This window comes from Fringilla coelebs (genome assembly GCF_963513975.1).
Source record: "Fringilla coelebs genome assembly, chromosome: Z".
In the NCBI taxonomy this organism is placed as follows: Eukaryota; Metazoa; Chordata; class Aves; order Passeriformes; family Fringillidae; genus Fringilla; species Fringilla coelebs.
The window spans coordinates 34,334,868-34,360,830 of record NC_140031.1 but is presented as its reverse complement, the minus strand read 5'-3'; the positions used below and the strand labels follow the sequence as shown (position 1 = coordinate 34,360,830).

At 36.9% G+C, this 25,963-nt stretch overlaps 1 protein-coding gene across 3 annotated transcripts in view; it reads right to left on the bottom strand.

The window, feature by feature from the left end:
- The window catches only part of FOCAD (focadhesin), a 92,481-nt gene that overhangs the window by 30,898 nt on the left and 35,620 nt on the right, over nucleotides 1–25,963 (bottom strand). For all 3 annotated transcript variants that reach the window (XM_084225894.1, XM_084225893.1, XM_084225895.1), the window contains 10 exons: nucleotides 21,451–21,555; nucleotides 20,956–21,057; nucleotides 19,729–19,859; nucleotides 18,010–18,136; nucleotides 12,664–12,798; nucleotides 12,231–12,281; nucleotides 10,410–10,493; nucleotides 8,804–8,936; nucleotides 5,948–6,136; nucleotides 5,597–5,718 (listed from right to left, as the gene is read on the bottom strand). In XM_084225894.1, coding sequence (XP_084082020.1) covers nucleotides 5,597–5,718; nucleotides 5,948–6,136; nucleotides 8,804–8,936; nucleotides 10,410–10,493; nucleotides 12,231–12,281; nucleotides 12,664–12,798; nucleotides 18,010–18,136; nucleotides 19,729–19,859; nucleotides 20,956–21,057; nucleotides 21,451–21,555 — 1,179 coding nt within the window. The remainder of the gene's footprint in view (nucleotides 1–5,596; nucleotides 5,719–5,947; nucleotides 6,137–8,803; nucleotides 8,937–10,409; nucleotides 10,494–12,230; nucleotides 12,282–12,663; nucleotides 12,799–18,009; nucleotides 18,137–19,728; nucleotides 19,860–20,955; nucleotides 21,058–21,450; nucleotides 21,556–25,963) is intronic.

Here is a 25,963-nt window from a genome sequence, read left to right as displayed (position 1 = left end):
CGTCTGCCTGAAAAGGCACAAAATCATAGACCAGGTTGTTAAAATGCAAGACAGGTAATGCTGGCAAACCACAGGAGATACCACTCCTGTATGTGTTTGGGACAACACCTTTATGTCAGTGAAATGCTTAGACACGTATTTCGACATATATCTCTGCTTGTATATGAGATAGATAAAGTACCACCTCAGAGATTACATAAATAAGGCTAGCATTATGTATCTGTATCAAGGAAATAGTGAAACAGCCTCTCTTTTGATTTTGAATTTTGCTTAGAGGCTCTTTTTGACATACTTGCATGCATATACTTCCAAATGCACCTCCTAACACTTCTTGGTGAGGAAAAAAAAAAGTCTTCCTCTAAAGCACAATAGACTGAGGAAAAGAAAAAGAAAAATCTGTCAGAAACTTGATTTCTGAATACTGTTTTATCACTTAAATACGCTCAGTAAATTCAGTAGTAGAAACCAGCACAGACTAGTTCATGTTCATAACTACATCCATCTAGGCACAGAAGAATACTGAATACAATGAATTCTGCTCCAGAAAACCCAACTGTCATCTTAAGGAAATTCACATATGAGGTTTGAAGAAACTCTTCGTTATCTTGATTACATCAAAACCAAACCAGGAAAGAAAAGCACAGAAGGAGCTTTACACTTTACTTTTCAAAGATGCATATCATCACAGCACATCTAATTGAACACATTTTAAAAATATGCATGGAATGGTTCTTCCATGAGTATAACGAGTGCCTAATATGATTATTACTTGCAGGCAAGTAGTTAATATGGCACAACTCACCTCTGCAACTCATCTTTGCAATTGTGCCTGCAACAGGAAAAAGTAACTTGTGCTATTGCCAACACATTGAAAGCACTTGGATATTGAGAAACATGCAAAGGCAAGACCATTCTCTATTTTAAAAAAACCCTACAAATTGCACCAGTTCAGAGTGCCAAAGCCACCATCTACCACACAGGTCTGCCAACAGCAGTCTGCCTCTGTGTTTTTTCATGCAGGATGGATTGTCCTCTTCACCTCCAGTAAAGAACAAGAAGGTGGACAGCTAGCTGAAAGCCTAGTAACTCTAACCCAAAACACACATGAACAGAACCATCAAACCATATGGTACATGATGTGAACATATGTGACTATACGTTATCAGTTGTTTTCACAACAGATTAAATGAATCTGATAAGAAATAGTTCCTATTAATTTCTATGAAGCATTACTTGCAAAACCTGAAACAGTCACAGGAAATATTTGGAGACTACAGTGGGCTCCAGGGCAGCCATAGAAATCAAGAAAACCGATGGTCTATACTTCTGACCACTGTCACTACAGTAACTTACATGTCTCCTCAGAGAGAGGCTGACCAGCTCTGTTTAGTAATCAAAAAGCAGATCCCCATTTCTAGGGGAATGAAGATCTTCCTCTTTCAACTCACCAGAGACCACTAAAGAGCAATACAGCCAGCATTTGAAACATACCACAGTTTATGGATACTATTTTCTTCTTCCTGTGAAATACCTGTTCAAGTAGCATCAAAAAAACCCCTTCTGCATCTTAATCTGATCCTGCTGACAGATATCACAGATGCATCCAATTCCTCAGCTAGAATAGCACCTAGGTGATAGAATAAGCATGCCCATTAAGGTTGAATAGTAAATTATCTTTTTGCTGCTCTTACTGTTCAATTGAATGGCAGCTAAACCCAGGTATTTGCTATTTGTATGTTTTAAAAGACTTTACAACATACAAGAAGAAAATCTTTCCTCTGCACACAAATATATAACTTTTTTTTGGTAGCAGAATACTAGGCATCACAGCTTTACACATAAATAATCTCATCAAAATGAAACAGGTATTTTCAAGCCCCTCACCTTGCACCAGTCGCCAAAATCCAAATGCAATAATGGCAACTATGCATATACATATACAGACAGATACACAACCTGTAGGTTCCTATTTTATAGCTGTGAGCATAGATCAAACCACTGAAGACATAAAAATGTTATCATCCCAGTATGGTGCTGACTGCTTAGTCTTAACTAAGAAAACGCAAACTGCTGGAGAGTTTTTGAGGCAAAATAAGTAGACGCCTACTTTCTCCAATTAATTGCATTTTCTTGATGTTTACATCAACCTTGGAATTTATTCAGAGCTTTACGCAGAGCCCAATGTTTCAAAGGCAACTCTAAGACTTCTTATTAATAGAATACTCCTTACTTAAAATGTCACTATAAGAATTAACACCAACAACTTCTTCCCTCTCCCAAAATAATGAGTCAAAGCAATAACAAAAAGTGTCATTCTGGTAATTTAAACCCCTAAAACATAGGGTTTAGTGTGATGTGTTGAACTGTGATGACTTTGCAAAAACACATTGATTCCTATAGGACTGCAAGAATAAGATGGGCCTAGGTCCTACTAAACCAATTTTCTTGGACCAATTTGGCAATTTTATAGCTTAGGCCCCCCGTCTTTACTGTTTAACTCTGTTCCTCAGAAGAACCTTTGAGAACCAAACAAACATTAAAGCATGAAATTTAGTTTGATGAGTCCAAGGACTTGCTTCTCATCTAGCCAAAGGCCTGAACAACTCTCTTCTGAGCACTCTGTCTCTATGTACAAAGAGAAAAAGCAAGAAAAAACTTTGACTCTTAAAGCAGTGTAAACTGAAAACAGAAATACTGATTTTTTAATCAAAATTTTATGGTTACTGTAGATTTTCGCTAAGACGGTGCAGTTAGCATTGTCTGAAGATAGTTTGTGTTTAGGTTTGAAATGGAAACATATTTGGATTTATTTTTAGTTTTACTACACCTTGAAACAATCAACTTGGTAAAATACTGAGAGACTAAGTAAAATCTTTCTGTTTCCAGTCATTCTACATATTCATTAACTTGATCTAGTTCACCACATTCTCCACAACAAAACTGCCATGTTTTGTCCAGCAAACCATTTTAAGGTTCTGTTTCTATGAAGACAGCTTGCTCATACAAGAAAGTAAATTTCAGATATGCTGCTGGATTTTATAATCACTGCTATTACACACAAGTATTTTTTTTACCAGGATTTTATTTGATGCTGTAGGGCAACAGGCAAGTGTTTAGAACAAAGTTCAGAACTGATCTGCATCCCACTGTAATTTGACTGATATGAAATTTTATACATGCCTTCTATGACAATGTAATTAAACATGTTTTTCTTCAGAACCACTGTCACAGAACTTAAGTCTCTCTGAATGAAGCAATTACATGCAGTGCGGAGCTTTTCTTTCTAGATACTATGGAAGCTCATGCTTCATTCATAACTCATTAATCTGAATCTGTTCCTCTGACATACAAAACATCCCTGTGAACTTTCCATGGTGCTTTCCACTGGAGCTTCCAAATAGTTAGAAAACATTCACTAATTTACACTCCTGCAATAATGAGAAGCATTATCTCCAGTTTCTGCTTTCATTCTTTAGCAGCAAAGGTGTCAAGATGGAAAACATCTATTAAATTTGCATACCAAAGAGATGGTTAGATATTTTGAGATAAGTGTTCAAGGGTGGATTTTCTAAATTTTTCTAGTTTGAGACAAGAACTTTACATCCGAAGTACTTCATAATCCAACTGATACTGACTTCATGATACAGAGCCAAGGATGGATTTGTGTACTCCAGCCCAGCTGGAGCAGACTTGTACACCTAGCCTAAATTCCACTGGGATCCACAGACACTGGTTTTACTGTGGCCGTAAGACATTATTATTATTGATCATTTTTGGTCTTTTCAGTCGTGAAGGATCAAAATTGTTAAGATGTTATATGGAAAGCATTGTATGCATATGCTAGCAAAATGGAAGCGTTTGAAAGATGCTACAAAGCCAGAAGACTGTTCTAGCCAGAAGCAGCCAACTTCACCATGGCACACAGTTGACTGGAAGCTTCAGGGAAACTATGCTGCAGACAGCTTTTTTAGAGAGGGAACTGGCTTGCTTGTTCCAGAAAGATTGAGAGAGTTAACCAGTACAAACACAGTGTGAACATGCTGAGGCAGGACCTGAGAGCAAAACCCGGAGGGAGCCATGCAGGTGTACCACAGGATCAGAATGTAGTCCACATGCATTAAATGTGCCACACGCCTGTGCTCTACTGTTAGGCTTCCAGCTTGTACACAGAAAACTAAACTCTCCAAACACTGAACACACAACGTTCCCACTCAACCTTGCGCTATACTTATTTCATAACTGAGTGTTTGATATCAGTGATTTTAGTAGCATGATAGAAGAACTTCACAGCAAATATGCCTAACATCTAGGTGACAGTCACAAAACAAAATCAGGACCCAGATTGTGGAGAGATGGAATGTAAGAAAATAATGCAGAAGGTAGTCTCCCACCTGAGGAGTTGCTGCAGAGCCAATTACTAAAGATTAGAAACAGGCCCAGATCTTAACAAGCCATACCTGTATCCAATAAGAGCAAGTGCTACAAAAGAGCAGGTTGGCTAGCTGCGAAGAGAGATGCAGTTTGCTAGCTAGTTGTGAAGAGAGATGGCATTTATTGGTTGTGCTGTGAAGGGAGATGGATTTGTTGGCTGTGAAGAAGAGGAGTCAGATGACTGCTGCAAGGACCAGGGACAGGCAGCGCACAGAGGAGCTGCGTTGTGAAGAAACTTCAATGAGGTAATGAGGCCCTGGAGATATGAAATCACTTGCACTATAATGATGCTAGAATTTGTGTTAAGACGACACCAGATCACCCCCTCAGATGCATACAAGTAGCTCCTACAGAAATATGAAATGACTGTATTAACAGAATTATTTTATGAACGTTTAAGAATTTAACACACTTTCACTTGTGTTGAAAGCTGCTCCCATTGGCATAAAGTTGGGAAATGAACACTTATTTCCCTGAAACCAGTTGAACTGTTTGGTTTTTTTTACTGTTGTCCAAAATTTTCAAAGATGAACTTTGATATTCAAAAGTACCATAATTCAAAATGCTCTGATAGACTTCATTAGACACACTTTACTTCCCATAATGATTAAGTGAGGGCTTATTTCATGCCATTTTCCTAAAGCCACACCAAAGATAACTGCATGGTTTTGGTGGCACAAGCCTAATAGGTCAGGGAGCTGAAATGTTTAAGAGACAGAAAAAAATGCCAAGTCTTAGGAAGGTGTAGATATTGCTTCCCCAAGGAGCTCCATCATTGTTCAGGCCTGCTATTCACCTACAACTGGTTACACATGCCAGGTATCAGGCATGTATGTATAGAGTCTACAAGGCAGAAAAAGGCAAAGCTCCTGTTTGTTCTTCTGATTTTCAGAAGAGGCATTCCAGCAGTGAACACTTAAAGAAAAAGTATATACATGCTAAGTTCAAGTTAGTGAGGGTGGTGACCATGGTGGTAGGCTGAGGATCAGACTTAATGATTCTATGATTCTAGCCGTCCCTCACAATTAACTTCAGTTAATTATGATACATTCATACATGCCATCACTAGCTGATACCAACACCCAATGCATGTAAAGAAAGACAGTAAAGCAGGGAAGGAGGTGTAATAGTTCTGAAAAGCAAAGAAGAGCCAGCAACAACTTACCTCATGAATGAGGGCGACCAACATTTGCTGGAAACTGCGGCCCCTGCTTGCCAGAAATCGATTAATAGGCTTGCCATCCTTGCCCATGTGGACTGGGAGGTCGAAACACTGCAACATGCCCGCTGAAAGAGGGAGGGAAGAGGAACAGAAAGATCAATGCCCACACTCAGAGTCAAGGGAGAACCCAAGGCAAAGTAAGGTTAACTTAAGAAAGCCAACAATTCAAAAGAATATGCAAGCATATTTAAGGGGCATAAAACATAGCTTCTTAAGTTGATTCACCTTCAGATTCATAGAAACCTTTGGTTCAAAATATGCATACTTGTCTACTTCAAGAAAGTGACAGCTTACCTGCAAGGCCTGGTGTCATGCCTGGTTGCTTGTTCCTCTCATACATTTTCAGCAAGAAATTTGGAACACCTGCCACTGTCTTCCCCTGGTCTGAGCGTGTGGTCCCTCCTCTTAATGCAGAATGATACACAGCACGTGGCATGTTGGTCATCTCCTGTTTCACAAGTGATGTTGCAAACTCTTCAAATGCTTGATGAAGTGGAATGCAATGACATGACAAGAAAGGGAATGTGAAAGGCTGACAACTGAGAGAAAAAACTAACCCTGGAAAGCCCAGAATGACACTAGTACTTCTTTTCCATTTCATAGTGGAGCATCAGTCTAAATCTAATGTTGTAGCATGGGAAGGAGGGACATCTGCATCTGGAGATTTTTTTCCCTTGAGCTGTAGTGTCTATGAAGTTGGAAAAAGCATTGCTAAAAATCATGAGAACTTGGTAAAAACAAGAAATGTGATGAAGTTCCAGTATAAAGCTTCTTTATTCAAAACTGCCATAGGTATATTGAAGGTTGGAAAGAAATACATTAGCTATTCTATGAGCTGCGGATTGCCTTCTCTGATTGCTACAAAAGTAACAGTAATGACAGCACATGGTTGACAGAAGGACACATAGCAGAGTCTAAATCATGTTTTTGTAGCATGTCAGGAAGGGCACCTGCATCTTGGGATTTTTTTTCCTCTGTCTCTAATGCAAATATCCTTCAAACAAACCCCACAGAATGCAGTCAGCAATTTTCTCTGCAGTGATATAGACAGAAACTCTTAAGTCTTTGTCTTCAACCCCCAAACTTCAGTTTTGTTGGAGGAGGAGATATTTGTTGACATGCAAACCACCTACCTGCTCTAGACTTTTTATAAAAAACTTTTTTGTTTAGGATGGCAACAACAATAGAGAATAAATTTCCTGACAGAAGGAGTTATTTCACTTCTGGAAACCATTCATATTGATAGAGACCCCTTATCACTGCTGTCATATTACTGCATTTGCTGGTTATGCCAAAAGACATAAATATAAGCCATTCAGAAGCAATTCTTCAGGCAGGAGACAAGCCAAGGCTCTAGACTGACAAATATAACTCAAACTAAAACTAAAACCTGGATCAATTTAGTGAAACAACTAGATGTGCAGCAAATACTAAAAATACAGTATTTCAATGACTGAAATCAATCTGACAGTAAACAAAGATAACTAGCATCACATGAATAATATTTTTATTATTATTATTGTTGGTGCTGTTACTATTGCTATTATCATTAGCATCATCTCCTTCGCAGTAAGGATACTACCCCTATTACTAACAACAACAATGATATCAAGCTGATAGTTCTTTTTATGAATTATTTTTAGTTCTGTGACTACCAGAGTTAAGAAAAGTCTTAGGCACTCAGAATGAAAAACAATCATAATAAAAAGAATACAACTGTCTTACCCCTTCTGACATCCTGGGACTCTAGTATGTAGAAAAACAATATGAAGACTGATGTGACAAACCAGTTTTAAAGGAGTTTGAGACAAAATACTACCTAAAGCTCCACTTTCCAATGTTTCAAAAGTAGTTTTGTGTTATTAATCTCAATAACATGCACCACCAGAATTCCAGCAAATGAGATGACAGAGATCCAGCTCTCATAGAACAGGCACTCTGTGGCTTTTGGCCTGTCTTGGACATTGCCTCATTAATCCAGTTTCATCCTCTTTTAGTGAAGCAATTCAATCTCAACAACCACTCCAGTCAGTCACTAAAGCTTTTGCTCAAGTGTTCTGGACTCTGTGTTAACTAACAATGTTAGAAAACATCTCTGAGGGAGAAACTGCTTAGTGAATGTTTTGATTCAACCCTTTTGATACCAGTCTGTGTTTGCTGCAACTCTGAATCCAGTCTATTCACTTTAAATTCCATTTTGGTTTCCCATCTTCCTAGAATATTGGCTATTTCAGCATTCATTACACAGAGCGAGTTTTCTGTCAAGATACATCACTCTCTTTTATTGAACTAGGTTATGTCATTCTCCCTCACAAAGCTTCCAGAATTTAGCAGTTAGGACTCTCTAGGTTAGGCTGCACACGCTCCAGAGGCCAATGCATTCGGAGTTTGACAAACAGATTCTTTTAAAAACCTCCCCTGGGGGAAAATATTACAAAACACCACCTGCTATCTCATGGCAAAGTTTACAGCCTGCAATCACACATGAAGATCCCATGTATTCTACACAGAATAAAATAACAATGCCTATGTCCTGGCACAGTATCTCAAATCTTATAACTGTAAGATAACAAGCATTTCTGGTAATTCAACTGCACAGGTTTCAGAACAAGTGTCAGAGATCATCTGTTGAAGCATACTTCAGTATGAATATGCATCACTACAATTATGCATTAAGCATAGCACTTATATCTTAATCAATTAAGCAGACTTTGTGTACAACACTGGTTTCATACCATTAACACTCTGTTTACAAAACAATACATATAAAATTCATTTTGCTTCCATCTGTCCTGGACTAAAATACAAAACTGCCTTTAGAAAGATCTGTTCAGTCCTCCCTACTGAGGTCACCCTCATGAAACAATGAGTACTTGAAGTACATAATAAGGAACTAGCTTTCCCTTTAGGACAGGTAAAGAATTTTAATTATAAACCATTTTCCCCACCATCAGGACCTCTGTCATATGATCTTCCTAGAAATGGGTTGTGGGCTTTATTTTTTACTTTACATTTTTTCCCATAATTTGTTAGCGAAAAAAAGAAAGGCTGCACTTTAATGTGACACTCCATTCTAAAAGAGCCACAGGTCTGTACAGTCACTGTGATTCCCTATCTGCAAATTGACCTCAAACACTGGGTATATTATACCTCCTAAAACAGCAGCAGGTGTTAGAGACAACAGCTTGATATATGAAGAACCCGGAACAAACAGATTTGCCTCCTGATCCTCTTCATCTTCATTCATATCTATCTCTTCCAGTGAGTCAACTTCTGGTCGTGCCTGGAAGATTTAAAAAAATTAAATGCCAGCACAAAAAACCCAAGTCTTCATTACCATTCATGATTCCAAGTGTCAAAAATACCAACTAAATATAAAAAGTTCCCCAGTTCATTATTTTCACTCCATTTCATAAATTTGAAGCTTAATGAATAAAAGCTTTTCTTTTACCTAACTGAAAGGCAACACTGGTTGGAAAAAATCACAGGGTGTGTAAATACATATATTTTATCTTTTTCAAAATTAATCTTGACATTTAGAGCTGAACTAATATTCAAAAACTTTTCACCCTGATTCTTCTTCAGTTCAACGATGTTTTATATTGGCACTTTAATATAAATAAAACATTTTCGTTAGACACTATTTTTACATATCAGCTTTTGGAATTTCAAAAACTGCAACATATTTACATTTCTTTAAATTAAAACATATTTACTCACTTTCTGTAAAGTACTGCACCAGTAATACAACCGTAAAGTAACTGCACTAGTAATACAGACCCGTGTACTGCTGTGAAAGATCTAGTCTTGCAGCAGAGTTTATATATTTCCTTTATTCTATCCTGTGGTCTTCTGTGTAAAACAGAATTTTTGTAATGTTTATGCTGAACTCTTCTCACTGATTTATATGAAGTATTTTTTTAAAGTTGCATTCCAGCCTTTTAATAACAACCACTTACAACACACAAATGGCGCCTATCGTATCATAAAGCAGTAAATAAAACCTTTACTATAAAGCCATAGGATTCACTATTCCATGACGCACCAATGGACTACTGAGTACTGCCTAGTCTCTCATACAATGTAAAAAGAGTCATACAGATGACCTTATGTTCATCTCCTTGTACTCTTTCATTCTGTTAGGTTACTGAGTCATCTAATCAGAAGTTTCAGAGTTTAACAGCCCTCTGCACACTTAAAAAGTCTTTTAGTAAGTACCTCAACTCTTTTCTGACTGCCTTTACTGACAAAAAAGTAAAATGTTATGCTGAAGAAGTTCACAACAAAAACGGGAAAAGTTTTCAGCTTAGTTCCAAAAATTGCACCTACTTTTCAAACTGACTTGCCTGTCTTGTGAACAAAAGCCCTATTCATGAGTATGACTGCAATGGAAGAAACAGCAATCACAAGAGTTGCTTAGTGCCAAGACTCAAATGCAAGCACTAAAAGAAGAGCATAAAATGCAAATCAGCTGCCCCAAAAAAGCGCCGTTAATTTAATTACAAAATAAGAAAAACTACCTTCTGGCTGCTTAGACTTAAATTTCATTCCTGCCTTTCCCTGCTCATAAGACTTAGCTATTCCCATCATACATGACATCATCTCATGTTACTAGCAGGAGCTTGTATTTCTTCAGAAGGCTCTCCTGAATTTCTGGCATAGAAAGTACAATGACTGGTTTCCCTTTCAGGAGGATATAATCCATGTCAAATCAAAGTGTCAGAAGTGCTTACTATCAAACATATAACATGATTACCTGTCCAGGAAGATGAAGAATTGTATGCTCTTCAGAGTCAAATGATGAGAGTGATTTATAGGCTGAAATGGCTACAAGGGCATCCTAGAAAATTAATAGGAAGAGAAAGAAAATCACAAACACAACATACAGTACTGGAAACTCCACATGCAAAGAGCTTATTAAATAACCACTGAATGCTGAAAAAGAGTTCAACAATATTTTCCTGAGGTACACTCTCAATTGCTTACTTTTTATATACAGAATGAAAAGTAGCAAGACCAATTATCTAGGTTTGATAACATCCATTCTGAGTATTCTACTTCAGGTAGAAATATCTGGGAAAAAAAAAGCTATGAGAATAATGTTGATAGCATATTGATGTTTCAGCTATTGCTAAAAAGTGCTTACTCTAAATCAAAGACTTTTCAGCTTCCTGTACCAGTGTGCAAGTGACAAGATGCTCAGAGGGAGAAAGGTCAAGACAGATGACCTGAACTGACCAAAGGGATATTCCATATCACAGAACTTTATGCCTCGTATGTAAACTCAGGGAAGTTGGCCAGAGAGTACCCATTACTGCTCAGGGATGGACTGGGCATCCCTCAGTCGGCGCAGAGCAATTGCATTGTGTAACACTTGTTTGTAATTGAGTTTTATTCCTCCTTGTATTTTTTTATGTCCCCTTTCTTTTATATCCCTTTTATATCCACTTTCTATTGTTATTATTCCTGTTATTTTGTTGTTATTATTACACATCTACTTTATTTCACTTATGAACCTGTTCTTGTCTCATTCCATGGGGTTTACCTTTTTCCAGTTCTTCTCCCCATCCCACCACAAGGAAGGGAAAAAGTGGTTGCATAGTACTTAGTTGTCATCTGGGATTAACCATGGGGCTGAAAAATTCACTGAAATAGGCTGACAAAAGTTTTAGTCTTAAACCAAAATACATTACTTCCACTAGCACCATGGTGATGATAGTCCAACATTCCCACTGCATTACAATACTCCACAAGTGAATTGTGTTAGCAGCAACTTTGTCAAGAATGCTTCACCATGTTAAGGCTGAAATTTTCCAGAGGAAGTCAAACTAGTTTCAAAGAATCACAGAATATGCTGAGTTGGAAGGCACCCACATGGATCATTGCATCCAACTCCTGTACAGGACATCCCCAAAAGTCACACCTTGTTCCTGAGAGCATTATCCAAACACTTCTTGAACTGTGTCAGGCTTGGTGCAATGACCACTTCCCTGAGGAGCCTGTTCCAGCGCCCAGCCACCCTCTGGGGGAAGAACTTTTTCCTAATATCTATCCTAAACCTCCCTTGACAAAGCTTTGGGCCAGTCTCTCAGGTCCTGTCACTGGTCACCAGAGAGCAGAGATTAGTGTCTGCCCCTCCTCTTCCCCTTGTGAGGAAGTTGCAGACTACAATGAGGTCTGTCCTCAGTCACCTCCAGGCTGAACAGACTAAGTGACGTCAGCCATTCCTCATACGCCTTCCCTTCAAGGCCCTTTGCCATCTTTGTGGCCATTCTTTGGATGCTCTCTAACAGTTTAATGTATTTCTTATATTGTGGTGCCCAAAACTGCCCCCAGCACTCGAGGTGAGGACATAGTACTGCAGAGTTTGTTTGTAATTCTTCTTGGAAATGGCAGAAGTTAGAACCTTCAGTTACTACCTTTTATGCGTAGTACATTGCTTCAGAAACAGTGTTAAGCAACAAGAACAAAACCTTACTAGAAAATGAGATTACTGACACTGTCTTGACAGAAAAGTACAAAACTTAATATCCTGTTGCTGACATAAGAAATTAATGTTTTCATATGAATCACTTACCTCGTTCTGTGTATTGTTCCATAGGAAGCTGATAACTTGAGCTTTGAATTTCTACAAAAGCAAAGGAAATATGCATTTTTCTTTGACCAAATAAATAGTTCAAATAGAGGCAGTTACCTGAAACGACTTACTGCCACATCAACATAGATTGAGCTAGGAAAGTGGACAGAGTGCAGCTCTGAGCTCCAGACATTTTCACATGTCCTCACATTTTGTGAGAGTGAAACCATGGATTAACATCACATTTGAATTTCCCATCTATCTCCCAGGACTCACTAATGCAAGTGAAAACTGTGATATTGTATGAAAGATGAATTTGACAAACCTGAACTGGGCAGTGGGTGCAATTTTATCAAGATCAAGCAGGCTTATGGAAAAGTTATATACAAAGATATACTAAAAGAAAGACTCATCTTAGTCCATAAGTACATACCTCAAATTCATTTGTATTCACTGTTAATGAGGGAACCAGGGAAAACAATTCATTCAGTGCTTTTAAAATGAGTGGTCTTGTATCACAACTCAGCTTTGGTGACAGAGCATTCCATGTAGAACGGATGCAAACAACCTTCAAGCAAAGAGGGAGGCATCATTACTAACAGCTATCCCAACTTCACTTAAATAACATTTCTTTCCAGTCCTTGTCCTTGCTCTTCCTTCTTGAGAACAGGAATTAATATATGGTTCATAAAAAGTAAAAAAGCAAGTATGTTAAAAATTCACTTGTAGATCAACTGACACAACACAGTAATACTGCACAGTACTTCACTAGGGAAAGCAACTACCTGTAGGAATAAATAACACACTGTAAAAAATACACAGAGCTGTACATGTATCTTCATACCACATTAGTGCTCTACATAACTTGGTCAAATTAGCTAAAAAGCAAGCTGTCTCTGGGACAATAGGATGAAAGCAGAGGAAGCCACCGAGGAATCTATTTTTGCTGGGAGCCCTCCAAAACAAAATGCCTTTAATCTTTAAAAACAATAAAAGAAAAAAAATAGAAGAACAAATGCTGAACACAAAAGTTTATAAATCCAGAAATTGTTGGAAACTGTCAAACTACAATAAATACTAAACACTGATTCCTAATACTGAACACATTTATGCTGTAACTAGAACACAACAGGATACATAACTGGTCTTCTGGGATACATAACTTCCTTCCTGGAAACAACACACATCTCACTAAGCTTCTTTTCACCTTCAAATATCTGCATGACAGCTCAACAAGCAGTCAGTACAACATTTTGCATTTCCAGGCACTGAAAAATGCTCAGTCAGTGGTACAGTTCCAGCTGAAGAATTATGCAGAACTCATAAAAAGTAGTAGTAAAGTTTCTCAGGAATGTTGACTAGACAGCAATACTGGTGCTGAAAGTTCCTCCTCTTTCCTTGTGAGATGTTTTCAGTCACCCAGGCTCTCTCTTGGTAACAAGCTGTGTATTTTCCTGAAAACTTAAGTAATTTTCATGGAGCGTTTAATCAAATCTTAATGTTGCTACCTGTGGAGAACTTAACATTACAGAATTTTGCCACCATACCCAAAATAATTCTGTCTATAATTTATCTGTTGTTACTCCTTGTCTTTCAGATTTCAGGCTCCACTGCAACAAAGAGTACAAAACAGGAAAAATACAACGAAATAAATAACAAAAAGCAAAGAACCAAAAACCCCAAGAAATCATAATTCTGTTCACCCTACCCCACCCACCCCACAGAACCACAACACAAGGAAAAACCCCAAACCATGTATGCTTAGAACCAAAGTCTAGACAAAAATTTTAAAATAGCAATGGCAAAGCAAAGTATAATTTTCAGCCTTCTAAAGTGAAAAATTCCAAATCAAGACTTAGAACTTTCAGCAAATGCCATGAAAATGTCTTTCTGGCATAAAAAATTACAACAAAGCAACAGAAGACAAAGACATTGAGAAATACATATTGATCTATGTAATGAAAATAAATAAAGGTATGTGTATGAAGATATTCCACAAAGGCATTGAGAAAGGTAGTTCTAGTATTATTCTGCACTGAAAAAACAGACTGTTTTATGTCTCTGAATGCAGATAATTGCCAAATTAAGCAGTCGCTACAGTGAGCGCAAAACACATTTCAGGGTGCAGTTTAAAAAACCAAAAATGCATTTCGAGTTGAACCCATTTCAGAAACAGCAAACCCATGAATGTGTTTCTATGGTAACAACCACTGATGGCTAGAAAGATCTCAGCTGGTTTGGCAAGGGAAAATGATACCTTTCTTTCTATTCTTTCAAAACAGACTGTTTGTAAGAATAAGAAAAAAGGTCTGCCAGCATTCAGAAAGACAGACATATCTATTAACACTGGAAGTTCCTCCTCAACTATCTAGAAATGTTAAATTTGTAATGAGTTAGTTGTCTGGAAACAACATGTATTAATATACAAAGAAAATAGGTGTGCATTTGTGGGATTTGATACTGTAATTTAGGAAGACTAACAAATCATTAGCTAGCCAAGCATGTTTAATTTCATTTTTTCCCATCATAACACACATATTCTCCAACTTCATCTAAGAGGTGGAAAAAGGTCTTAAAAAATAGCCGACATCTTAAAAGAAGTTTCAGATTTAGCTTAAGACTGTACAATTCCTTCTCAGATGGTATTTTCCAGACTCGCAACTTAACCTACAGCAAGCTCCTACCAAATGACGTACTGTAAACTGATGGAACGGGGGATAGGAATAGTGGGAAACTGGTACTTTACCCACCATAAAAACCCCAGTAAATAAAGAAAGGTTATAAAAGCAGTAATAACCTTGACATGGTATCTTTGTAGAGGAATGGGCAACTGTGATATATATCTTGTGATGAAATTTATCTGCTAGTCATGAATCCCCAAGGAAAAGCCCTGTGATTCCATAGACACTCTTCAGCTCCACAAAGCTGTCCTCTGAAAATGCAAAATACTCAAGAAAACTAGCAAGATAGAGAACTTTACAAAACTGATATGCCAATTACTGTCTAAAAAAAAAAAAATAGGTGCTATGCAGAAAATGTGTGTTTAGAGATTTAGACATGCTAGTAACTTTGGTACAAGTACTTAAGTCTGTTCTCATTTTTTGTTATGTGGGTTTTTTTCATTTTGGTTTGTTCAAATTAACATATCATTGTCATCTGTAGACATTAACAATCACACAGCGCTTTTCGTATTATACATTTTGATTTATGTTTATGTTTTCTTGTATTTTCAAAATTGATTTTAAAATACCAAGCTTGCCATTCTACTAAACACTGAATGCTAGATGGGAAAAAACTAAAAGCTAAATTTTACAGATGCTGAAGAGAGACAAAGCACATCTGCTTCAGGTCCTGTGCCCTAAAAGGGTGAGAAATCTTAGGAGAAAAATAGAGAACAACAATATTTCAATGGAAAGGGGATTTAAACACTATATTAAAAATTTTATTCTTGAATGTTTCTTAGCTTGCATACTGTACTTGATACATGAAATCAACTAGATGCCAGGATAGCTTCAAATGAAGTACACTAGCTTCTGCTGAAATCGCTGGGGGAAAAAAAATTACATGCCGAAAAAGAGGGAGTGTGATCTAGCAAGAACTGTGTGATTTTTTTTCCATTTTTTCCATTTTTCCATTTTTTCCATTTTTTCCATTTTTTCCATTTTTCCATTTTTTCCATTTTTCCATTTTTGATGTACAAGTCACTGTGCATTATTAATTAATGACCTAAGTGATACCTACCTACACCCCTAAAAAAAGAGGGAAGTGAAAGCAGCTAGCCCTTCTTGCAAGTCCTGCAAAAGCTGAGTTATACTCTTAATACTATTCATGTAGGATGCACTTTGAATGAAGTTACTATCTTCACACAAAACAATTACTGCAGTCAGCAGAACGGATAACTATTCTTACACAGGAGTCCACCAAAAAAGAAACCAATGTTATAGTACATTTTGTTATCACATTACTTTAACAAAGGAGCCTTTCTGAGACTCAGAACTCAACCCTGACAAAGCCACATGGTGTATAGGATTCCATCATTAACTGAGTAAACACTATATGTATGAAAACATAATTTATTATTCTGGTTCAGAAGCTGACTGAAAGTTTGGTGCTCTCTAAAATCCTACATCTAAGCAGCTGCAAGTGGAAAAGCTCGGAGACAATATCCCTTTCCCTTAAGTCAGCGGCAGAGACAGAAAACACCAAAACAAAACCAAGGTCTATGATTACATCCTTTCTGCACTGCAAACTACAGTCTAAACCATAAATAAGAGACAAGATTAAATTACTTAACCCAAATGGTTACCCAGCTTGCCAAACCACAAGACAATTCCCTGTTAAAGTTTCAGAATAGCTAGGTGGTAAATTAGGTCTCCCAGAACATTACACTGCAGTTGGGGAAATAAGGCGAATAGAATTTGGACAGGAAAAATTGGTAACATCCACAAAGTCTATCCATCCCTCCTTCCTCTCTTCCTTCCTTCCATCTTGAGTAGTCTTAGCCTTCCAGTACTCATCAGTGGTACAGTATACATCTTTTCTCAAATGAGGCTATTATAGTAGGATGTGAAATTTATCATGTATCTAACCTTACTTCTTTACAAGAAGACTAAATATAATCCAGCCTGGGAAAACACTGATTCAATACCAAGGCCAGCATTCAAAGAATCTATGTGACCTTAAGAAGAGCCAAACCTCATACCAAAGGCAAACAAAAAATTACCCTAAATAAATTGTTTCTTAGCAGCCATTGTATGACAATTTTTAATTATATTGAATACAAATATCTATGGATGATTCACTATATTGTTCTTGAACTGTTCAGTGATTTCAAATAATGTGGCAATGGCCACATAATGTGGCAAAGTAAACACTGCAGTGGAAGCGTAGTAGTGGATAAACATAAAATTACTGTTTGGCAGAGAATGGGTAATCAAATATTCCTGCAAGATATGATTAGTTCACTACTCTGACGACCTGCATAGTACAGTTTATCATTAACAGATTCACAGCATGTCAGTGCCTGCATCGCAACACCAGGATATCACTGTCTGGGATGTGGAAACAAAAAGCCTTTTTGTTTCCACATCCCTAGAGATATCGTAGGAAGCCTAGAGATATCGTAGCATCACTATTTGGGTTCAAAGGGACCTCAGGATATTTCCAGTCCAGTCTCCTGCTCAAAGAAGGGTTACAATGAGATCAGATCCAGCTGCTTAGGGTTGTGTCCAAAAGGAATGGGAAAATCTGCAGGGAAGGACACAGCACAACGTCTCTGGGCAGCTTGTCCCAAAGCTTACTTGCTCTCTTCATCAGTAAGCAATCAACATATTATCCCAGCTGCTAGTGATTTCACTCCTTATCTGGTACATACACTCTATGAACAAACAAGACACAGCAGGGCAGGCCAGTAAGAAGATACAAAAATTACACTATTTAAGTGCCTTTCAGCCAATCAAAATTATGTACCAACAGACTTCCTTTTAAAATCTCAAGGAAAGATGCACAGAATGATGTCTTTGCAAGAAACTGCAAAGCTGATTTAAAATTTCAGCTCATGCACTGAAGGGCTGATCTGCTGTGGTAGAAGGTCACAGTACAATTTCTCAGAAGCTATTAACTTATGCTGGAAGAGAGGAATTAAATTTGTCAGAAGAAAAAGAAATTCTGCAGCAACTTTGCAGCAACTCAAGGTAGTCTTAAAATGAGCCAACCGGGAAAGACGATCATGGACCATAAGCAGAACTCGAAACACAAGGACAAGCCAATTTCATCTTACCTCAGCCTCACAAAGTGCCCGTAGACCCTGTAATACTATGGCAGCAGGTGAAGCTTGATCAGGTTTTGTGCATTCGTTTAATACCTGGGAAATTGCAGCCAACATGTCTGCTCCATGCTGGTATGGTCTAAAGAAAAAAAAAAAAGAAAATAGAAGGCAATATTCACACATACACACAAGTTGTAATTTACACATAAAAATTTATTAATTGTTGGTTTTATTTAAGTGACAACTAAAACTGCCTAGAACTGGGAGGTCACATACACACACACACGAAAATAAATGGATATGACAGAGTGCTCTAAAGGCTGAGTGACATGTGGAATTAAATCAGCAGCCATCAAGTTCCAAATAAAAGATCACTGAGTGGTTAAGTTGTAGGTGGTTTTGTCTAAGCATGTTGTGTTCAGTAAAAGATTACATCATTCAAGAAGGGACAGAGAATGAAAGTCCAAATGCACTATTTTATGATTCTTTGTCGCAGTCTCCTGCAAAGTAGTCCCTACTGTGTATTGGCAGAGATTCTGGCACCAACTGTTTTCTGTCCTTTTTACATCAGAGAACTATGTTCTCCCTTTTCTTTTTTTTTTTATCCTGCTGCAATGCCACTTGTCTTTCCCTCACTGACTGTATGGGCTGCTTTAGCTTTCCGGTCTTTTAACTACCCATTCAGCTTTAGTGGGTTGTGGATGGCAAGGTGTTCAACAGTTCCTCATGCTATCTCTGTAAGAGATTCTGGTAAATGGTATCTGGTAGGTGATTTATATGCATTGTAAATTGTGACTTATCTATTTGGTCACACTTTCTTTGAAATCATTTTGAAATGCATGAAGAATGTGGATACACCTGAACTCCAGGTATACCACTTAACTGGCCGAAAAAGAATACTACGGGTGCATTGAGATTTCTCTCTTTTCACTTTAAAAAAAAATTTCTCTCTTTTCACTTTAAGAAACGTATTGAAAAACACAGTCTGGCAAAGTGGAAGAAGGTTGAAAAAGTAAAGGAAAAGGTATTTGCTTTAGGAACTTGTTTTCAGTTGATACTTAAAAGTTATTTGAATCTTCTCAGCTGTTAGTAGCTGACCTTCAAGAAAGAAAGTGAAAACTGGAACTCAAGATAGGTGACAAACAGAAAACAGAAAAGATGATGTGGTGTACATAAAACCAGGCAGTAAATACTAATGCATTTAAAAATACTCTTTACAGGAATTTTAAGTTATTATCAAGTACTGATATTCATAGATTGTTAGAGCTAGAAATGTTCAACGTATTATCCAGTTAGACCTGCACAACAATGTTCTGTGGTACAATACCTGAATAAAGACCAAAAATGTACATGTGACAAAATACGGTTTTCAGAAAAAAACCTCCATCTTTCTTAGAATAGATCAAAAGAGAGACAATTGGTTCTTTCTTCTATTTTTCATCTCTCCCTTTTTCTAAACTGGAAGCGTCTGAAGTTTCGACTCTGGACCAGTATAAGATGAACCTATTGTTCCAGGATGAAGATCATTTAATTTTAACAGCATTTATATGTGTGTTCTATTAGTCATAATGGAAAACCCCAAGCTTAGTAGTTGCTCAGATTAGAAGTGGTTGAGTCAGTGAGTATTACTCACAATTAACGTAACAGAATAAGTAAAAATAATAATGCAGCTTGTCTGAAAACAACTCTTTTCCCTTGCAAAGGTATAAAATAGGTAACACTTGCACTTACCTCAGCCTACATATATCTCTTATACAAGCAGCTTTAGCAATCAGCTTTTCCCATTGAGCATCTTTGTCAACAGACACAGAGGGCATATCAGACATTGCCAAGAACTTCTGGAGTTCTGGATAAATTCGATCCTAGAAAAGATTTCATTTCAAATGATCATCACACCTTTAAAAGCATGACCAGATTTTCAATTGGTAGCACTTCTATAGGACTTCTGCATACCACTTTGATTTTTTTATTGCATACCATATTTTGCTTTTTTTTCCACTATTCATCTCAAATGCTACATTGAGATCAAAACAGCTTTTGCAGACCAGGTCTCTTTTGCATCTTTAAAAAAAATCACAAGCAAATTATTGTGCTGATTTTGTGTGGGATTGAGTTAATTCTCTGTGCAATAGCTGGTACAGGGCTGTGTTTTGGATTTGTGCTGAATACAGCATTGATAATAGAGAGGTGTTTTTGTTATTGTTGAGCAGGCTTACACACAGCCAAGGCCTTTTCTTCTTTTCATGCTGGGAAGGAAGTTGGGGATGCTAGCAAGGTTGGGAGGAGACACAGCCAGGATGGGTGGCCCAAACTGATCAGAGGGATATTCCAGACCATATGACATCATGATCAGGATATAAAGTGGAGAGAAGAAGGAGGAAGGGAGAGCTATTTGGATTGATGACATTTGTCTTTCCAAGCCACCATTACACATGATCTCTCTCCTGGAGATGGTTAAATACCTGTCCGCCAATGCAAAGCAGCGAACAAATTCTTTGTTTTGTTTTGCTTGTGTGCACAGCTTTTGCTTTCCCTATTAAACTATCTCAACCAACAGTTTTCTTTCTTTTACCCTTCTAATTTTTCTCCCCAGTCTTACTCATTGGTGGGAGTGTGAGTGAGTGGCTGTGTGGTACTTGGTTGCTGGCTAGGGTTAAACCACAACACTAAGATCTTGTTCTTACTGCATATAATGAAAAGCAGAAAGCCATCCTTTTAACAATTTTTTGTTCTAATTGCTGTTTGAGATGTCATGAAATGAAAATAAAGTTTCATGAAAGTCATACTATTTAAATATTCTACTAGAAGATCAGTATAGACACCATTAACAGCATTTACTTCATAGTGATACCAACACACTAGTAAAAGCAATGTTCCACAATTATTTTCTTCCTTGGTTAATGGTAATGAAGTTTTTGAACTGGACTTATTATAGAGACACTACAAGAAGTTTCTAACCTGTCTTTCCCATAATGATGTCATCAGCCGTGAGGCAATTGCTCTGAGCTTAGCTGTACTCCCCAGCATGTGTATGGCACGTAGAATCTGAGCTACACAAACCTGAAAGAAATTTTTAACCAAGAGTTTTTGTTATTTTATATGTCCAAGGACAAGAGTAACATACAAATCATTATTTTACAACCAAGTACAACCAGGAAAAACGATCCAACTGCAGTATCAGAAATAAACTGAAAGTCATTTTCCAAATAACAAGTCCAGGAGCATCCTCTCATGACATATATAATGATCATACATTATATATGTAGACAGTAAAGTGTAATGTACGTCTAACTTTGAAAGAAATATCATATCCCATCCAAAATATTACAAAATAATGCAAAAGCTTAAAAATCAGTTAAGCAAGATATACATTGCTCAGTCTAAATAGTTCTTATAAATCCATGACCTTTTATTGATACAGTTTTCATTTTACTAAAAATCTTTCATTCTGACCTTATGTACACCAAGTGTAGGCAAAGTATACAATATCTCCCTGTAAAGTGCAGGCTCCAAAGGTCTTCCCAGTTTAAATATAAGAACAGGGATCAGATTTGGGACCTAAAATAGAACAAATACAGGAAATAAATTGGAATTTGCCAAATTTGCAAGACGACACCTTAGAAAAGACAATGAACTTGTCCCAACATATTAGAAAATCATAACTTTTATGTATTTTTTTCTGCCTGCATATATGAGAAACCTGTCACATAATACAATATAATTTATTGCATTCTTACTATAAGGTACAAAACTTCCAGAGATCTGCTGCTGAAGTTACAATAAAGTAAAGGAGACTCACATGTCTCCATTCCCTTTCTAATCAAATTTTCTGTACTTTTACACAAGCAGGTGCTACATTTTTTTTCTTGTGCATCTACTCATGATTAAATTTTTTTATGGCTACTTAAAACACAAACACATAGAAACACACAAATATATATGCTATTACACACAAATATATATGCTATTTTTATATATATATATATATATATATATATATATATATATATGAGTGGTTTCTACAGTATATATAAGAGTGGTTTATACAGATACTGGTTAAAAAGCAATGGAAAATTCTGCTACAACATTTGTTTCAACATGCATTTTTACATGAGCAGATGATAACATTTTTCACTGTAAAAAGTCCACAGGAAGAACAATAATTAATAATTCAAGTGCTCTGGGATTTTGCATATTTGGCTCTCTTCTGACTCCAAGTCAGAGACCAAAAAAAAATATTGTTTGTTTTACAAGCCATCATTATCTTTGCAGTTCAGCAATGGTGAACTGCTGCTTCCACAAACTTAAAACTATATTAGGGAATCTGCATTTACCACCTAATGAATTAACTATAATGCATTACTTTTTTACATTTTCCAAATAGGATTTGACATTCTTAAATAGAACAAATCCCTTTATAAACAAAAAAATATTCCAGATTTTTGTGGAATTGACTAGTCTTACTCTTTTTCTATTTCTCAAAGTTGTTGTCTACCTTCTATAGAATCAGTCACCATCCCATGACCTGCCTAGAAAGAGGACTGAATTTAAAAAAATATTTCAAAGCACAATAATTAAATGAGGCTGAGAACTTAGGGTGGTATTCATTTGAACAGATTTTCACACCCAAACTGAATGCATCTTCCCACTGGCAACGTCCCTTCCCTGTCTTTCAAAGTTTTTGATTTAAGAAAAGTTGAGCAGTTTTACAGCTTCTGCTGTGTCCTGATTTTGGCTAGGCTAGAAGTAAATTTCTTCACAGTACCTTGTTGGCAATGATTTGTCAACAAAACAGTGTGTGCACAGCTGTGCACTGATGTTCCTTGCTGGTATTATAGTCTTTAAAACAGAAAAGGGCATGCCGGAAGTAAGTTATACCACTTGTCCAGCAGGGCAGAAATGGCTAATGTAAATTCTGGTCCCAGGTAAAATTCAGCAATAAGATTAAATGTTAATGTCCTCATTAACATTGAAACATGGAAAAGTAAAACCTACACTCAAAACATGAGATTTGCTGCCTAACCTCTTCTTCCCACTCCCTAACTATAATGATTTGTTTAAGCTAGTCTCTGCAGTTGTATTTCCCTGCTTTATTCGTACTAAAGAGACAACAGCACTGCCTGAGAGAAAATTATGTACATAAGTATACAGGAAGAAAACTAAAGTTACCGTCCTGATTAAAGAGAACCCAAAATAAGACTTGAGTGCCGAAGGCTCAACATCCTTCAAGCAAGAACCTGTTTTGGTTAAATCAAGCCTTAGGTTATGGGAAGGTTGCACAGAAACCAAATAATACAGGTAGACAAAAAGTCTCCTTGAATATAGGAAACCTGATAGAGGAAAGCAGTTTTATTTCTGGGCACCTGTTGTACCTTAGTGTCAAGAAAAAAACATATAACCTGATTTACTGTTACCTAAATCTTTGAATGATACAAAGTAAACTGCAGAGTGATGAGTAAGCAGTAGGCATTAGCTATCTTTGGGATAGAGGTAATCATTAACCCTAACACAGCAACCTGCATCACCACGTTAAGTTTCAAAATTCTCAGGGAGGGTCACACTTGCTCCTCCACTGATTCACTGATACATAAGCTTTTCATACAACTGTTAACATGTTAATAGGGAAGAAATGTCTTCTAATAAAATTATCCAAAAAGTTTCATATGCAGCAGACTCACTGGAAGGCTCTCAACTCAGAGGATAAGAGGATTTTAAAAATTCTTTAAATCATATCCATCCCTGATAAATGCTGTGCTGGGCAAATAGGCTATATAAGACAGCAGTAGAGATGACAGATATGTCATTATGATGATCAAATGATCAACATCCTTACCTAAGTTGCTAACTTCCCATCTCTTCCCATATTACCTCTTCTTCTTGCCAGAGGCAGGTTCTTGGGCAACTCAGTTTCAACTTAAGCTAGTTCTTTTGTCAATAGACTACTTCCCTAATTTTTCTCAGTTGTAGCTACACTGGATTACACATCAGCAGTGGGACTAAATGATATTTTAAAAATTATATTCATAATCCTTAGTTATAATAGTATTCAAACCCTCTACAGTCACTCTACTTAAGCCCAGCCTTCATCAGCTGTGATGGGAATCTCATTTCAAGTCCTGTGTCTACATAAATTGCCTTGTTATGAAGTTTACTCTACAGTAAACATATATTAAATCAAAGTTCTACAATTGTTTTTATACTACTATCTAGTAAACAGATCCTAAATTTGATTTACAAAATTCTCTGGAAATGTTTATGCATGTGCTACTGCAAAGAAACTTCTTGAAAAGTATTATCTTTTATAGTCTGTTTGTGTTGTTCTGTATATTTCCACAGTAAGATTCGGAAAAACACCAAAATGTTCTGGAACAGCATTTCCCTGTTCCAGGGAAATGCTCTCTCCATCTCTCTCCATCTCCCTCATATAATGGACAAAACAATGCAGAGATTAATTTCAATATTAAATTTATGCTACATCTTCATCAAGGGCATAACAGCTCCACAAAACTGGTATGACAATTCACTAGCTCCTAGTAGGCAGAAGCCAGCTTCAGAATGGGAGGCATGCTGCCTGTCAACACTGGTACCAGAGGATGCAGAAGTTAGGTCAACACTGCCATTAGGAATCTGAAGAAGGGTTTTGACATCATGTTTTTTCGTTTTAAAACTTATTTGCATCACAAAAATGATGCTGATATTTCTCAACAATTTTCCCTTTTAAAATAAAACTAAACACGTGAGACAAAATGATATTATTTAATAAACACACTTGAGAAGCATTCTCTGCCATTTGGTGGCATGAATTCTTTTTTCTGAGCTACATGGCAACTGTTCTTTTTCAAAAAGCACAAGCTAAGGGAGAAAAGCAGGTTCCATTTCTGGGCTGAATTCTGTCATATCAACCACCAACCTAGCTGTCCATTACATAAGACAGGGAAATGAGAAGATTTCTGAAAGCATACAGTACTTTGGCATTTCTTGCATCAATGAACAAGACAAAACTACTGAGCAATTCAGGTAAATGAAGGAACAAGTTTTTCAGATAAGTGCATAAATGCAGCTAAGTTTCTCTTTATAAAACTAAAAAATAAATTTCTCTCAAAAATGAGAAGCACTTTTTAGAAAACATATGCTAGGTTTTCAAAAGTTTCATGTACTCTAGCAGGATCCTAATCAATAAGTTACAATCAATGAAGAGTCTGTCCACAAGCTCGGACTATGACACAATTCTTTCCCTACTGCTACTCGCTAAAGATTGCATAATGAATCTAACAAAAGAAGCAATAGGCACCACCTGAACATGACAAATTTTGTTCAATATATCCTTAAATCTGTTTTATACATGAATAAAAATGTATTTTACATTTTTGGGTATTAACGCACTCCCAAACCCCAAGAACAGAAAATAATGCATCTTCAGATAAACTTCCCAGAAGGTGTCATTTACCACTAAAATAGTTCATTTGAGTAGTTGAAAGACCATAAAGAATGCATGTCCTCTATAGACTCATAATCCTCAAATAACTGTAATAGATCTTGTGCTATATCCACCAGTGACCTCAGTCAGATGATTTAATTTCTTCTCCTTGCAGCACAGGAGGGGTTTCACAGAGCATAATAACAATTTCTGCACAAGACAATTCATCCAATTAGAAAGACTAGTTAAGTCCTTCATGTGTCTCTGCAGCCTGTGCAAAGAATTTTACTTCAGAAAGCCTAACAATCCATGTACTACTCTTCATTCCTCAGCCTTTAGAAAATTCTTCTGGGTTTTCTTCCATAGTCAAAGTCCAGAACCATTACTCCAAAACGCTTCAGTTAAAACCATTATCTTGCATCATAAAATGGCTTTTACTCAGCGGGGAAAGAAGAGATACATGTAGAGAAACATTCTGTAGCCTCCCTTCATGGGGAGGGTAAGGGAAAAAGACTGAAACAAAAATAAAAACATAACCAGAACAATGTC